The 18,008-nt window shown below is 40.4% G+C and overlaps 1 protein-coding gene across 2 annotated transcripts in view; it reads right to left on the bottom strand.

The window, feature by feature from the left end:
- Positions 1–410: 410 nt before the first annotated feature.
- arid5b (AT-rich interaction domain 5B) overlaps positions 411–18,008 on the bottom strand; it is a 74,875-nt gene continuing 57,277 nt past the window's right edge. For both annotated transcript variants that reach the window (XM_086259084.1, XM_086259083.1), the window contains 4 exons: positions 14,895–14,947; positions 13,750–13,847; positions 5,747–5,957; positions 411–5,557 (listed from right to left, as the gene is read on the bottom strand). In XM_086259084.1, the coding sequence (XP_086115210.1) occupies positions 3,557–5,557; positions 5,747–5,957; positions 13,750–13,847; positions 14,895–14,947 (2,363 nt within the window). In that variant the 3' untranslated portion in view covers positions 411–3,556. The remainder of the gene's footprint in view (positions 5,558–5,746; positions 5,958–13,749; positions 13,848–14,894; positions 14,948–18,008) is intronic.

Here is an 18,008-nt window from a genome sequence, read left to right on the forward strand (position 1 = left end):
TTTTTTTTTTCCCTCTCTTCCCCCCCTTCTCACCGTCTCTTCTCCCCTTTGGTTTTCTTTCTTTCTCTCCCCCTCTTTCTCTCATTCATTCCCCCTGTCCTATTTATTAAAAAAAAAAAAAAAAAAATGACAAAGGATGAACTGAAGCTCTGCCATCACGTAATGTCGCATACTGCTGTTTCTGATGTCATTTAAAAAAAAAAAAAAAAAAAAAATTAAGGCGGATGGAATCTCATAGCCAGATAATGGTATTACAATAATAAAACCCCATTCACACTGCATTTACTGAGGGAGGGAAAAAAAAAGCATTGCTTTGATGTTAGCACACTGACATTAAATACCAGTTTATCCAACCCTTGCTATTTATCTGCAGTTCAGTTAAAGAACACCACTGAAGAAACATATAGATAGTAAAATACTTTAATTAAATATACAGGAGGTCATATAATACAAAATGTGTATTTTTTTTGTCTTGCCTGCCAGCTGGGTGATTGGTAAACAGATGGCTGCTGTATCAAAAACACTTTCAGGATGCACATTAATGGAAACGACATGGAAAAAAAAAGTGAAACGACAACAAATAAACAATATCCTAATTCTTAAATTGTAGTGTTTGAATTTAACGTGATCACGGTGACCTTGAAACAGAGCAAACAAGGACACGGCTAGATTGTGTAACCAACTTTTATACTGTTTTTATACTATATACAGATTATAACAGTTTATATGATAACAACCACGCAGTCCTATCTACAGTGCTATTTACACAAAATAAGACGAGAAGGAGGGGTTGCCATGAATTGATCCCGTATGAATGTTCTGTACAGGAGCCAGCACTAATGCCAGTTTTACCTACACACAGCAATGTACAGTACTTAATCAGAAATGAATGTCTTTATCTAAGTATTCGGTAAAACTTTACAGACGTTTTACAGATTTTTTTTTCTTCTTTTGAAACACCAGACATGTTCACTGTGTATTTCGACTATCCTGGATTGCAATTATATAGTGGTTGTAAAAGCCGGCGCAGGTGTTGTCTTTCCACCTCAGGCTATGGAGCATGGTAGGCATATTTTATGGAGTCTGGTACCTTTTCATCACTGCTTGAAAACACATAGAGCACACACGCCCTGCGGGTGACAGACACCAGACCTGTGTCAGGATCAGTAAATCTCGCAGGTTCTTGTATAATCGACTGGCTGACAGAGTTAAGCTAGGTCAACAGATTTACTTAAGTTAAAGCGTAAGTGTTTAAAATTTAAACTTCTTAAAGTGCCCCTATGTGTTTCACCTTATTTATTTATCTGTTATATAGCTTTTCTTTTGTATATTTAAAATTATTCTCTCACACAGAAAACACTGCTGCTGAACTGCCTTGCTAGTCCAGGCTTTACTTACTTGCCTACATAATAATGTAACACTGTGACATATTGCCTTCTTAGCAGCTAGTTTGGTGCACACTCAGACAAAGAATAATGAGCAGTGGCATGAATTAAATCCAGAGTCAACCAGCTGCAACTTCTTTAAAATGCTGCATATCTCAGTTACACCTAAAGAACTGAATACCAGTAGATTCATCTTTTATTCGTTAGTTTTTTTAAGTATTTTGGGGGGGATGGACTTTTTTGCCTTCGGAGTTGAACCCAGGGCCACTGTGGAATATGGCCGCTTGTGAGCTAAACCAGAACCCAAATTACTTTTATTTTTGACAGCTATATCATAGAATAATTGGGAAATTCTTGTGTTTACTGTTGGTACAGAGCACGGGTAGTGTGGCTAACATTATCATCCTTTGCTTCTGTCTGCACTCTGCAATTACACATACTGTATTTTTACAGCAAAATTCCCGATAAAGCTGCTCACATTTACATATTTTTCTATTTCTGCTGTCAGACAACAGAAAGAGCACAAACCCACTGAGACTAATTTAAAATAGCTGTAACTTTCAAGCTATTAAACCATTGCTTAGAACTGCTAGAATTATAACAGCGACTTTGTCTAACAATATCACTGTTTATATAAGTAGGGGGACCATTTCAGAGGTTGGGAAGAGTATAGAAAAAAGGTTTTCATCAATAAAGTGTGTAAACTTACTCAAATAGGTCCCCAAATATGTTATGAACCTGTAAATGAGCACAATAGGGGCACTTTATAATTTAAGCACAGATACTAACCATTAGGTTTACAGCATAACTGTTTACATTTTAAAAACATCCCATTCTGTGCCTCACACATTAAGTCTGGTGTCTGATAGCCAAGTGTGCCATACTGTTTTTGCATGGGTGTCTGTGCGCTTCGTTTCAGACAAGAGTGACAGTAATATTGACATTCCTACCCTGCTACAGAAGATAAACCTTAACAACTGTAGTGCTAACTCTAATCCAACACTGCGAAAGGCACAGATATTTGCAAAGCAGTAATATCCTAAGTGACAACATTCCTATCAAATCATACAGGGAGTCTTTTCAGCGTACTGAAGAAAAGAATATGTTCACCAACAAAAAAGCTTTTCAAGTCAAGAACAAAAAGATGAAATGCTGATTTTTTTTTGTGGTGAGCATTCCACAGCAGACAGCTGCTTCATTATGCTGGTCCTGCAGACAAAAACAAGCCGCTACAGTCTACTCATCACAAAAGGTTTAGGGGGTCATATCACTTTTAGTTTAGAAAGTAAAAAAAATGTAATGACTTTTTAATCAATGCTTAACAAAAAAAAGTAATTTGTCAACAGACTGAACATGAAAACTGCTTATTTTGTATTTGAACTGAAATACATGATTATTAATAAAAGAAAAAACCTGAACTGAGGAACAAGTGAGTCTACAGTACATCTGTCATACACAGCACCTCTAAATGTTTTGTTATGATTAAACTATTCGTGTTATGCAGCACCACAGTGAGTGTTAATGTCTATTCTAAAGAGTCCATGTGGATTTACTGTGGCACAAACAGGCAACAGAGCTCAGCGTGGAGACATGTAAACAGATACAACACCACTGGCTGCCTAAAGAGTAATTATGCGCTAAACAGCTGCTGAACATGGTTTGCAATTGTGAACGCACCTCTAGTTATATAAAGAATTTGATTTACGTTGTCATGTTACTTGTAGTGTTCTTAAGCAACAAAGTTTAGCCCTCAGATGTAGTAAACAAATGGCTTTTCTCTGTTGCCCTCAACATTTCACACATCCAGAGCAACAACCTGACTCATGGTTACTGAGAGCGGCAAACTGATTTGTGAGCACATACACATGAGCATTGTGCAAATAAGAATACGACGACAACAACAAAAAAGATACAGTAAGTGGTGATACAAATAAAGAACAGTGCAAAGTATATAAACAAAGGCATAAACAATTTAAAAAAAAATAAAGAAAATGGAATTTTCAGTCCACCTGACTGATGCATTTATCAGTCAGTTATCAGCCAAAGTTACATAATCAGTGTTTTGTTTTGACTGAGCCACAATCCCCGAGATAGAGAAACAAAGACAAAGAAAAGCTGAGACAGTTTCTGAGGATGAAGAAAGAGAGTGGGAAATAAATGTCTCCTCTTTCTCACAGTCTGGTGCTGGGGTGTACCGAGGACAGCTGAGGTGGTGGGAGGGTTGAGAGAGGGTATAGATGGTGCAACAGGTCCCCATACAGTGCTGCCCCACCAGGGTGCCTGTAGAAGTGGTGTGGGCTAGGACTAGAGGCCAGAAGCTGCCTGTGGAGCATCATGGAGTGGAATAAAGGGGGAACAAGAGGAGATACTGCTGACTGGCTTTTTAGGTACTGGAGACCCGGATGCTGTTGGAGCCCGTCCTGGGCCCCTGGTGAAACCAGGCTGCCAGGCGGGTATATGCCAGCATAGAGGGGTGCGGCATGAGGTGGGGGAAAAGTGGTTGTAGGGTGTCCCTCAGGAAGATGGTTGTTGAGGTGAACAGCATGGGCCGGCTCAGCTGGTTTCAGCTCTTCTGGATCGCTACGTCGGATTGTGCCAGCAGGGTGGATTGGTGTAACCACACGAACTTTCCTTTCAGGGACATCTTCGCTCTCGGGCTCTGCTAGACTTCTTTTACTGGGTCGATTGGGGCTGGTGAGGGAGGATTCACCTGAAGCTTTGGGGCTGGGAAATGACTGTGATGCCTCTGCTGGGTTCTGCTTGGGGGGGGAGATTGTCATAGGAGGAACTCTGCATGCTTTAGGGTGAGAATCCAAACCCTGGTGCATGATGGAATATGAGAGACTACAGAAGGGAGGCTTAGAGAAAGAGGAAACCCTCTGAGAGCGTTGTTTAGAAACTGTGAAGTCTCTTGGCTCATCTTCGGCCTCTCTGCTCTCGCCGTGTGTTTGAGTCCTGTCACTGAAGTGAGATCTGTAGGCCAAGCCCTCTTGCTCCAGGGTGCCACAAACAAAACCCTGGCTGCCTTCACGGTCCCTTGTGTAGTGCTCTCGCCGCTCTGCACTAACAAAGCCAGGAATCCTCTCTTGACTCAGACAGTTCTCAGTTTGCCTATACAGATTGTGGAGGTGAGGGGAAGAGTAGCAGTCACTTGCGTAATTCCGGGGCTGAGAAGCCGGGCCCTGGAGTAGCTTCTCCCCACAGTTTTCCAAGGCATCCTGAGCTCGGGGGAGATAGGGCTGCCATGGTGCGCTTACTTGAGGCTGGGGATGATGGCTTGTCCGGCAATTGTAACTCTCTGAAAGCTCCCCAGCAGTGCTCCTCTCTGATGGGCCACCTGTGGCTTGGTGGTGAGGCTTGCTGCTCTGGGCATGCTGGATGACTGATGGCCTGAATATAGGAGCTACCTCTGGGATACCGTGCCTTTGTCCTAGTCCCTCCTCTTCACTCTTTCTCTTCTCCTTTTCCCCTTCAGACACTGATATGACAGGAACTGAGGATGTAGCTGTGGGAGGTGGAGGCTGAAGAGAAAGAGGTGTAAAGGAGAAAGGGTTGGACTCACACACTTGAGAGAGGAGCTTCTTTTTGGCCAAAGGAGACATGACCCCCTGGCTTGCTTTGCAGTAGGCAGCCGTCTGTCCGGAGCCCTGGGTAGACTCCTTCTTAATAACCCCATAGTCTTCTTTCTCTGGGAAGGAATCTGTGCTTAAGTCTATACACTGTTTGTCTGCCTGTTTACACATCGGCAACACCTTCCCCACTCTCCCACCATGACCTTCAATGGGGTCTTTGACCCTGGAGAAGGGCTCAGGCAAGGCTACATGTCCAACAGGTTTGTCTATATCCCATCGATGAGACAGGTAAGGGTTTTTAGGAATGAAATGACCTTCATTTTGCTGTTCACAGGTGAGTTTTGACTGCAGGGCCTCACTGATTTGCCTCCATTCGGGCTGGGAACCAGAACCAGTACAAAGGGGTAGACCAGCATGTGGGCCTCTGCAGTCTGGCTCTTTGGGGCAGAATGAAAATGGCTGCTCCACCGCCAGGGACTCCTCTTTCTTCAGGGTAAGGTGTAACTCTTCCTCCTCTATTACAATTGGTTCATCTTGCAGAGGTACCTCCTGTTTTATGGCTGAGGGAGGGTCATGATCCTCTTCTTTCACCGTATCATCCTGCAATTTGGAAAAATGATAGTTATTTCAGTTTTTCAAAGAAGAAAAGAAACTCATACTTTCTTATTTGGCAAATTCAACACAGGGGATGTGGGACTGATGAGAAAGCATAGCAACATAAAAATTAAATTGAATTGAGAGTGAGATGGAATCCTGATGAGCCAGCAGCTGGATAGGTTTGCTACTAACCTGTGACTGTTCTTGGCCTTTCAGTGTATCCCCTCTATCCTTTTTACTCCCCAGCTTGGGATTGCTCAGGCTTTTTAATTTCTTGGCCCCTAGTCCTTTGGCTTTGGCTCCTGACGCCTTCTCCTGGCTGGTCTCCTGCTTCCTGGGTTTGGCCAAGGGGAGGGGTTTGTCGGGCTCTCCTTTAATATGCCTCTCGTAAGGGAGGAGGAGCCTGAGGAAGAATGTGGGCAAAGCAGATATGATCAAGTTATGTCCTGTCAACTTTGCAAGGCTTGGTTACTGATATATTGTGGATCATTGCACATAAACAAAAAGCTTTTTTTCCTGCTAAACAGGAAAAAGGTGGAAGCTTTTTTCTTTCTTTTAAAAAGCAAAACACCTTGATTGTTTAGCGTAAAATACAATACACCACATTGTTTGGCAACTGAGCTGCAGCTTCGCCCCTGGCATGCAGTGTATCAAATAGCTTGCTTTAAAACCTCCTTGTTTTAATACCTGGCAAGCATTAACGATCCTATTGTAATTAAACTAGGTTAGGGGAAATCCAGGCTCAAATGGGTGCCAGAACATGTGTGTGTGTGTGTGTGTGTGAGAGAGAGAGACAGAGAGAATTTGAATAACCAGTTATCTCCTGCTGAGACAGATCACATTTGGTATTACTTTAACCTTAACAGAAAATAATATGTGTGTGTCTGTGTATGTGTGTGTGTGAGGGGATTCTAAAGTTAATGTAATTTGGAATGAAAAAAAAGGAAAATATCTTGGAGAAATGACATCAAATTCTTTAACTTCACCGCACATAATCTCTAATTTAATATACTAATGTTATTAATGATAGAAGCCCTTAAATTGGTTATAATAATGAAATATTTCAGCTGGTATAAGCATGCTTTAGCTGTTACATGTTATGAAATCCTGAATAGCTGCGTATGCTTCAACTTCATTAAGTCCATACTAAGTAACAAGGAAAAATCTGTAGAATAAACATTAGACTATTTTTGACTTCTGGTAATCCTCCTCTGAATACGCCGCAAGTCACTTTTCCATATCTGATGTCATAACTAATGGGAACATTAGGATCTGGATAACATAACAACACCCATGTGTAAAATAATAGCATGAAGAAACCAGTGAGGGAAACTTTTAGGCTTTTATTGCTAGGAAAAGAAAATGGAAATTGGCACTAGACCAGAAATAAGAAACGCTGTGGAACAGGAAACCAAGACAACTGAAAAACTACGACACTAAGAACTTCAATAAGTTCTTCTGAAAATCTTTCCAGCTCCTCTGTCAGTTTCTTTAAAACAATAAAAATCCATGAAAGCCAGACAGAAACATGACTTTCTAAGTCATGAGAAGAAAAAAAAAGGTCTTCTCGTGTAACGACAAGAGACGGTTGCACTATTCCTTTTAAGGGACATGGCGGTAAAACAAACAATGAATCAAGAGCTGTTTCGCCTCCTCTTCAAAAGGAAGAAAAAAAAGCCTCAGAGAGTTCAAGAGGCTCTGTGGGATTTTTTGTTATTTTTCCTCTGAACAAAAGTGCTGGAAGGGAAAGCGGTGAAACTACATTTCATACAGCTGGTCTGGCACCAGGCCCCAGGCCAAGAAAGGAAATGTACTATTAAATGTGACTTATTGGAGAGATGGAGAGCAAAGAGGTTGTGAAAGAGAAGAGAGGAGGGAAAGGGCCAAAAGGAAAAAGAAACAGAAGGATAGAAAGAGCGGCATAATGACATGTTAATGAACAGGAAAAATGATTTTGAATAAAGGAATGAAAAATCCTAGAAAACATAACTTTAAAGTAGAAGCTGTGGATTTTCCCCTGTTAAACAGGGAAGTGCTTCTCAGTCTTTCTATAATTAGGCCTTATTGCACAAAAAAGGAGGGTGAGGTAAATCTTCCACTGTTATAAACAAAAGGTCTTGAAAATTGTTATCGACATACCGACATGTAAAAATATCTAGAGGCTATTAGAGATCAAGGGCTAGAAAAGTGACATGTTTGCTGCATATACAAGGGTCTACTGTTGACTATCAGCAGGATCTGTGGGAAAGAGATGGCTGCCTGGGCCTGGGTCAACTTTATGGAATGTCAATAAGGGCTAGGGGGATGGTGGTGTTGCTGGTTAATGTAAGAGCTGAACCAGGGAAATTACTGGAGCTGAAAATAGTTACACATGGAAAGCTTAAGATGTTATGTTGGTCCGGGAAACCAAAAAAAAAAAAAAAATCAGCCTCAGGAAGTTCTATTCATTGTTAGAAAGACTTGTTTTGTAACACTTAACTACTGACCAAAAATTTCAGTCTATCAAAATATGATTGTACATTTTATACACCCATTACAGTATCTTTGACTGCCAGGAAACAAGTATTAAAACTGCAGGAGTCCTGTAAAAAACAAACAAACAAACAAGGCAAAGCAAGTAAAAATTAAAAATAAAATCCTAATAGACCCCTGTGTGTGAAAGCAATTTCAAACACTGCACCTATAACTTAATCATGATTGTGTAGTATGATATAATAAGCACTTATAATACAATACTGCTATAAGTAGCAATTTCCTTCAAAGCAGGGGAGGGGCTAAGCTTGGCAGCCACTGAAATAGTTGAGAGAAAGCCAGATGTAGTTATTAATTTGAGCCACTTGGGGGCGTATTCTGCACTGGAAGACTCCAACAAGGAATTTCATCAAGGCAGGAGAGGCAACATTTTTATGAGGTCAATAAATACTTAACTTCCTCTCATGCCAATTTATCACCTGGCTTTTGTTTAAGCGGCCGTTTTCCATGTTCCTTAACAAGGAATCCAAATACGCAGTGAAGATGAAATATTTATATTAATAGACAGAAACTATCTCATGTAATTAATCAGAAAAAAATATTTCTTCATATATACAATGGATTATATGTGACTGATTTTGGAATCTGGGATCAACAACACTGTGATTCAACAGAACAAAACTGTCAACTAAGCAGGTCTGTGCCTTTGAAATAATGGCTTACACACAAAGCACTTCTACTGAAAACAACAAAAAAAAAAAGACAACTTGGCAAAAACAAGGTGACTTTACCAGCAATGTGCTGCTGTTGTCCGAGTCTTGTGTTACAGGAACAAGCACTGTGCTCAAATCCAAGAAATGCCTAAGTCACCAAATAAGTGGAAAAAGCCCACAGGCTGTTCCATTTCAACAATTTCCCTCTCATCCGTCTTGAAATTAATTTTTGCTGGTGTTGTGTTAAGATCACAAGAGCTGCTTCATGCGTTAAAAGAAAAAAAAAAAAAGGCTGGTGGACAAGCCCCTGGGGCTGTAGAAAGATTTGGAGGAAAGAAAAATAACGTACTTTTACAAGGCTGTGAGGAAAAGAGAATAAAATAGAAAAGGATAAAATCAAATCTTTATCATATGTAAGTGGAATGATTAAGCACCATCACAGCGATGAGAAAACAATAACTGCTGTAGAGAAAGAGCCAAGATGCCGGCAGAGGGATAAACAGACATTGTAGCTGGTCCCTTTGCTTTGGATTTATGCCTCAAAGCCTCTCTTTTGTCTCGAAGCCAAACCACTTGAGGTGACCCTCATTCATGCAGTTAAAACAGGAGGGCAGCGCAGGAATGTATGAAAAACTTAAGTCCTTTGTCAAGTCTGAAAATACCAGATTTAAAATGACCTCTACTGTTCCCCCGGGGTTTGCTCTCATTAGCTGCTGCTGCTGCAGCTTGCAGTAAATGTTCACCATACAAGGTGTGAGCCAAGAGTGCTACATGTAAGTGTTTAAAATAAATGTGTACTATTCTGCATAAAGGACCACTCAAGTCTTTCAGTCACTAAAGTATTAATACGCCGTAATATCCACAATATGTTCCCTCTTGCTGCCCTGAAGTGGACTGAAATCTCAGCAAGAATATCATTAATTTAATTTGCAACACTGAAGCACTTATTAATTTCAGTAGACTTGAATAGATTCTCATACAGTCGATTGCCTGTCACACATCAGTGCCATAATTTGTGATTTCTCACTGCCACTGGGGGAAAAAACCCCTCAGACCTTTTGATTAAATTTGACACATAAAGAAATGATCCGATATTGTGATTTGTTAGATGGCTGCAAAAAAGAAAGAAGAAGAGATTTTTATCACTGAATGCTCAATAAAGCATTTGTCTTGGGGAAACCATCTCGCTCTCAGATGTTAAAATAGCTGCCTGCTATTTTAGTGTAAAGAACATGCAGCTCTTTGGCTGCCTTCCCACTCTAGCTCAAGTCCACATTCTGTGGAAGTGTTCATGGATATACAAAGACTTTGGCCATCCTTCTGATACAGACAACATGTTGAGACATTATTATAGTCTTAAGGAATGCTGAGAGTAAATACTATGTTATCATATTGCAACTGTCCTATCTCTCTCCTGTTTTTTTACTTTCTTTCTTTTTTTTAAAAACTAAAATAGTCAACCATTTTTACTTCTTTATTAAATTCTATCAACGTCTCATCCTGCTTCTTTCAGGTTTACAAGGTGATACTCTTTCCACACCACTTCTTACTGCAATCTAATGATACCCTCTGCTGCAGGACAACAGACCAACTTAAATCTGTGTTTCAGTGTAAAAATATAATGCGCTACATCTGATGTATTGCAACACAGCAAGGACAATGCGGAGCGAGACGCTGACGAGTTCAGAATAAAATTTACAAAACAATCCTGTCTCTTTCTCTCTTGCCCAAATTTGAAACCCGTGGTATTATACGGTAATTCTCAGAGCAAGGACTGACTCAAGGTTTCCTAATAATGTATTTTTATATCTGGAAAGCAGCTTTAGTGAATGCAAAAGAACATCGATACCAGGAGGAATGAATAAAGGCTGAATCAATAAAACATCTAGTCGACTAAAATTGGAACAGTCGTGCATCTGTCTTAAAAGAAACACATATCTGCATGATCTGAGCCAGAGAATATTTCACAGGCTCCGCGTACAGTACATCTGGCAAACATCCATTACTTTATAGACAAAATGATTTAATCCAAAAACCCCTCATCTGCGTTTTCTGCTATTACCCAAAACCTCAGAGTTTTTAAATAGCAAATTATTCTAAATTGCTTCGCTGTTGCCATGGATACCCCCCACCTCCCCCTCCAAACCCCCCCCCCCCCCCCCCCCACACCAATACCAACCCCGTGGTGCAATTACATTAGAGTGCCAAGGCATGGTGAGGTATTAAAAATCCGTAACAGGCAGAAATGAACAGAGATGGTGGAATGTGATGTTTCTGTTACAAGAGATCACGTAGGAAACCTGGAAGATTAAATATGTAGGAGCTGTTAAAAGGCGCTGACCTGTATAATGAAAGAAACAGCATGAAGTGCAAGGCAGGGAGTGGAAGAGAGAGAGACGGGGAGAGGGAGAGTGAAAGAGAGAGAGAGGAGGGAGAAAATGGCACAGCACAGAAGCAAAAGGCAGTCTATTTCAAGGTTATTGATGCCATCTTTTTCATGACCTCATTTTTAATTCAGAGCGCTGGGCCCTGACAGCTAATCTCGGGAAACGGTTTAAATAAATATCATTAAAGCTTCCCCGTAGCTGCAGCGGCAGACCTTGGCTTGGACATTTCTACATTGATTTTTCCCTGCGCACTAATGAAGGGCGCTCTGTGCCTAAACAACAGTAACTTTGAAAATGACAATTAGCTGAGGTTATCTCCTGTTCAATTCCAGCTATGTAACTCTATTTCTACCAGTGATTACCGCCCGCTCCTGGACAGCATAAATATAGTGATTATGCCCCTGGCTCCATCTTTCACAATAACATCTCCTAGGAAACCATTTCATATGATTTTACCATTAGGGCTGTAAAGGGATAATGTGTATAATTTAAAACGAGCACTGAATGCTTGTGGATATTCACAGTCTTTAACCCAAATAACACCAAGACAGCCAAGAATATCCACTTAATTGAAAGCAATTATGTCCTGAAATATTGTTTCCTTTTTTCCTACTAGCTGGAGACTTATTTCCTGCTCTACTCTACTTTGGCCCACTGAGACAAATCAAAGTGATCCTTCTGAGAGATGAGGAAAACATAGGTGTTGTTCCAGTTTGTTCACTGTACATTCTTCCCTGTGAAATATATTTCTGTAGCACGTTGACTAATGATTAAAGGTGGAAACAAAGACGCCTCTGGGGAACAAACACATACTTCAGCGAGCCCACAAACAGCCTCATTCATCATGCAGAGAGAATGGCCGTGTTTGCTGAGTTAATACAATGAAGCTAATTGCCCTCCAAGCAGTCCAAACACCAAGGCTCAGCTAAAATTATTCCCCTGATTGGAAACTTGCTCAGCTTCAGCTGATATCTCTCTCTCTCTCTCTCTCTCTCACACACACACACACACACACACACACACACACACACACACACACACACACACACACACACACAGTCACCCCCAACCCCTCCTTCTCTGTCAGACTGATATTCACTGCAGTGTGTGGATATTATTGCTTTGTATTGATTCAGCATTATTTTCTCTCAGCTGCTTCTCGGTGGCTGGAGAGGGAAAGGCCAGCGCAGCAGCAGTCACACCTCAGCGCTTCCCACAAATTCGTCCTACACCCCTATTTTATGCCTTACAGACAAATGAACAATATAGCGTTTTACTTCAAAGTAATTGCTGCACTCCACAAAATAAGGATGAAACACGTCTTGGATTCTGAGTTTTGCAACAACAACAAAAAAAGCAAAGACTTCTTTTTTCCCCAGTATCATATTTGAAGCCATGAATTGATAGTCACGTCTATTATTAGTAGAAATAAGAGCATCCAGTTTGCAGCAGGTTCTTATTTGAAGTTCGGAGAAACAACTGGGAATGCAGCATAAACACTGGAGGCACTTGCAGCTGAACATTTAGAGGCGCATTGTCAGCTTGTCAACAAATTCAACACCTAAAATAATATACTCTCACAAATATGGTGTTGCAAATTTCCTGGAAAAACTGCCCTGGCCGCCAATGCTTGTGCTCGTGAATTCGCTTACAGCATGCAATCTTGACACAATATGAAGGTGCCTGGCTCCCTCATATGGCACTGCTGGCATATTGCTGTATTACGGATAGGTGTGTGTGTGTGTGCCTGAACTGTGCTGATGCATAAACCTGCAGCAGCCGGAGGGATGTGGAGAGGGTCACAGGCCCGGAGGAATGACCTGCTTCATGAGCGACTGGTTATCTCTTGCTGGGAAGATCGTATTTGGCATTTGTTTAACCTTGGGAAAGTGGCTGTGTGTGTATGTTTGCATGTGTGTGTGTGTTTGTGTGTGTTTGTGAGTGTGTGCTAGCAGCCCTGCATTAATAACCACACAGCTCCCTTAGGATCATATCCATATGCTTGCTTAGGTTTTGTAATACCATCTGAGTGATTATAATGTGGAGGTTGAAAATGCTGCAGTATCAGGCTGAACGATTAAATGAATATATTAAACTGGTGTTTTCATTTTATCCCGCAGCTTTCTGTGCTTGTAATGCATATATAGTGGAAAATGGAGAGACTGCATGCGTATTCATATAGTTCAGCTAATAATTAAAAACTTTGCTGTTATTTTGAACTCCTTAATCCTCTTTGGTTTGTTTGTAGAGCGGAATTGGAACAGATTACAGCACAATTGGTTTCACTGTGCCACACAACTGATCAATTGAGGCAAGGAAAATAACCAAATCTCATGTCATTATGAATTGATTTAGGTCCATAGGATAAGGAAGACATTTCTAAATACAATTACAGCTACATGCTAAAACAGTCGGCATCCCACTGTTGCTCTTCATGTGTACATTGACTTTCCGTAAATAAGATCAATATGTGTCCTGCTGTGTCCTGATGTTACAAATAAAGCATTGTGAAAGTACATTTGATGTAGCTGTGAAGGAGTTTACCCACTTCAGGCGATGCAGACTGTTCACATGTGCATGCATAACAATGTGTCATATATAACTACCCGACATAATAACTCACCTCTCGTAGTGTCTCCGTGTACATGTGGCGGCACTTGTGCTGCTGGGGTTGCCGCCCAATTCATCATATACATGTTTCCACTGTCTGCGGACTGTGATCTGGAGCGATGGGTGAGAATACAGAGTGATCAGACAAAAAGACAAAAGAAATAGAGACAAAAAAAGAGATAAAAATAAGACCAAGAGAAAGAAAAACACCAAAAAATAATAAAAGACATAAGTAGTTGACATCATTTCAAGGTCTTGGGGAGCTGATGAGTCATCATGTTCCAGTTATTGAATCCTCAACACTCAATTCTCTAACATAATAAGCTCTGTTAACATCATGCAGTCAGTTGTTCCTGCTACGACTCCTTATTCCACAACAGATGGGAATAAAGGACGAGCTACAACACAAAACACAAAAGAATGACGGCTGCCACAGAGCCAACAAAGCCACAACATGAAACGTGAGATAATCAGCTGCAGATATGAGCGTTTTAAAAGGATATGAGCCCCAATTATATGAGCTGTATCCTGTTTACGGCCTAGTTTAGTTGTCTGTTTGGACGACACAGCTAGCATATTTAGAAACAGGCATAAGCAATCGACTTGAAGACTTAATATCAAACATTGACTTCACTTTGAAAATACGTCGCACATGAATAGTGAGTGAATAAAAGGCAGGTAAGGCTGCCAAGTTAAATGCCTCATACACCCTCATTTCTGACTCACTCTGGCTGTGTGTGAACTCGCATATAGTACTTGCTCACACGTGGGTATGTATGTGCATTTCACTTCATCTCCAAATGGGAAAAAATGAGTGATTTAACCAATTTCCTTTTGACCAGTTTAGAACAGAGGAACATGTGTTTTCCACTCCAAGGGGGTTTTGAAACAACAGCATCATTTCTGCTAAAAGTGGCTCTGAGCGAAACTTTCTTCTTGGGAAAACAGTGACTGAGCTCAAGGGGTAAAAGGAGGGCAGAGAAATAAAAGGCAGGGAGGAAAGAAGGAAGACAGGTTGGAGGACAGCATTAGTGGAAGAGACAATTTAGAAGAAAAAAAAAAGAGCAAGTGTGGATTTTTGGAGGAGAAACAGAAAGAGGGTGGGGAGGGAACTTCATGGAAAAGCAGGACTATATTGCCACATGTGTGAATACTTACCAACTCATATCCTCCGAGTTTCTGAGCAGCTTGAAACATAGTCCAAAGGTTGACTGTGGGAGAGACAGAAGACAAACAAGGGAGTTAGGAACTCTGGGAAAGGACCTGAGCTGAAACACATAACGTCATGTGCAGTCATTACACAAGAGAGAAGGCGATGAATATCAAACTTTTATTTAAAAGCTGCCATAACAAAACAAGTGTTATGACTAAAAGGTATGTTTACACGCTGAAGTCATTTGTTTAGATTAAAAGTAGTTCTGGGCGCTATAATTGTATTTATTACATAAATGGATTGTTAGCACTGACAAATCAACATGTTTAAAAGCTGATGACATTTTATTTTAGGTAAAGTCTAAAAGCCTACAGAAAGCATCAGTACGGGCAAATACATGTTTAGCTTTAAACCATATAATGCACATATAAATGAGCGAATGCACGGATTAAACTATAAACTAATGAGACACACTGAAGAGAGTAGTAATTACATATTCTTTGCCTGGAAAAGTGAAAACAGCTTTTCATCATAATTTCACACAAAACAATTCTGCACTTCAGCTAAAAGGATGCAAATGAATACTGAGCACTTATACAATCATGACTATGTGATAGAATACAGCATATGCTTTATCCTGACAAAGAGATGTGTTAACCCTCAGCTGCCGCCTGCAGGTATGAATGAAACACCATTAAAAGCATCAAACACTTGGCAATATGCTCAAACTTCTGTTTGAACTAATGCAAATTCCTTTGCATTGATTTTCCCATGCAAATACCCCATGACAGCCCATATCAAAATAAAAGTCTTGTGTAACATTTTCCTAAAAATAGCCGTGTAAGCTTTCAGAAAGGCTTCAAATGGCTGTCTGTCTTTGAAAGAAAATATTTCCCACAAACAAAGAACCACGAGTTCATTGGGAGACTTTTGTGCCAATGACATTTGTATTTGCTTTCTGTAACATCATTGTTTAACATTTTTATATGAAGGCCTATAAATAAGAAAAGGAGGCCTCGCCTGGGGAGAAATCCATCAAAATTCAATCTGTGCGTACACAAAGCCTTGCATTTGTCAAAATGACATTTTCCTATCTCCGCATTTGACAGCATTGATTTTTTCCTTCCCTCCTCTCTGTGACCGTTGTCAATGCACGGGTGGAATAACAAAGGGAGCTGGGTAGGTTTTTCTGTTTGAACTGAGCACGCTGGCGTATTGTGCTTTCTGACTGTAGAAACAGAAAGACGGTCTATTTAACTAGCTTGTTATGCATCGACTGTAATTATTACAATAGCACACGGGACTGGGAGGGAACAGGACACATAAAGGAAATGAGAGAACATGCCTTTTCTTAGATGTCTTGTCATTAGCAATTTCTTTTCTTAATTCCCCTCTATTTGGCAGGGGCAATTATCACTGAGATAAGGATGACAAAACAGGAACACAATGCAGCCTCAATGACACACCGATGGCATGGCAATTAGACAACAAGGCTGGAAGAAGGAGACAAATTGGAACTGATGTTCACAATCACATGCTGATGCCCGAGCACTGAAGCACACACAAAAAAATTTCACACAGAGGCACACACTCACACTTAACAGTTAATCTTGGAGATCAAGGGCATTCACAACATACAGTGTAACTACTTCTACTCTTGTTTTATTCCTCCTACATCCACTATCACAATCTCAAAATTATCTTTCTACAATCTCTACTGCAGCCATGCAACTTAAATGGCAGCAACTGTACAGCAAAGTCAACAAAAAAAAAAACCCAAAACAAAAATAGAAGGACGACAACTCACTGGAATAAACTGCAGCCACACTTGGTAGCTGTTTTCTGCAATTCAAATGCTAGTGCTCTCGTAGCTTTTAAAATGACTGAGCAATGCAAATTAGGAATAAAAAGAGTGCATACTACAGCTGGAACATTAAGTTTAGGGACAGCAATAATCAGTGGGTAGTTTCACAAACAATCATTTTAAAAATTCAAAAATTGTATTATTTGGGTACTCTGGCTTCCTCCCACAGGCCAAAAATATGCATATTAGGTCAACTGGTGATTCTAAATTGGCTGCATCAGCCCTGTGATAGACTGGTTCTCTGTCCAGGGTGTACACTGATGTTCACCCTATGACAGCTGGGATAGGTGTTTAAGAAAATGGACCGATGGATGAAATTATCTGGCTCCAACTCTTGAAATGTGAACACTTTCTTTTTCTTTTCATTTTACTAAATACATCAGCAGGGAGAAAAAAACCCCAGTTCATTGGATTTCACCTTGCACGCTGGGATTCTGTGACTTTTTCATAGTTTCACAAATGAATCACTGATTAGCTGTAAGTAGAACACTAAACAACATGTTGATCTCTAGATTAAACAGAGAAATTGTTCATTTCCACCTTCCAGCAAAGATAAGAATATCTTGAGCCTCTAAAATGTAAAGACATCTTGTGCTTATCTTGACAGAAAACTGAATATGAGGCCGGCTGGTCTCAGATGAGCACTTGAGCTCTAAGATGTTTAATTCATACAAACCTTGAAGTGAAACATGAATTCCGCATGAGAGTGAGGCAGGAAAACAAGTGGGTGCTGAGCTAAACCAGCAATATTAGCATTTCTCTGTTTAAAATAGATTATGAGTCATTCGAGGTAAAGGCAGACCGACTGAATTTCAGTGGTTAGCGGTCTTATCTCTCAGCCAGACTGTAAAGCTTCACTATTATGGTGTTAAAGGTAAGACTCCAAGGCTAGAAGATGAGGTGGAATACGCAGAAATAGTCTTCGTTCAGGTTCAGATAGGGTTTTTTTGGAGGTGAGTCAAATGGATATTTTAGTGATCCAGCCAACAAAGCATGGGTAAGTCTGGTAAATCAATCAACCATCTGTTGCTTTGTTAAACTCTGGAGAACTTCATAAAAGATTATTACTCAAATGCAACTGAAATAACATAATTTGGATTTCCATTTCAGGAAAGTGAGCTCTGATCTTTTAATGCATTTGTAGCAAGTTTAAAGAGAAGACTATGAAAACGGCGTCTGATTACATCTAAGGGTTTGTTGTATTAATTATGATGTGTTTTCCTTTTTTCCTCCTCTTTACATGTGCTGATGTGCG

The sequence above is a fragment of the Aulonocara sp. 'chitande type north' Nkhata Bay genome, linkage group LG13, assembly GCF_057382095.1.
Source record: "Aulonocara sp. 'chitande type north' Nkhata Bay isolate Kocher_YH1m ecotype deep benthic linkage group LG13, A_spYH_male_GT1.1, whole genome shotgun sequence".
Classification (NCBI taxonomy): domain Eukaryota; kingdom Metazoa; phylum Chordata; class Actinopteri; order Cichliformes; family Cichlidae; genus Aulonocara; species Aulonocara sp. 'chitande type north' Nkhata Bay.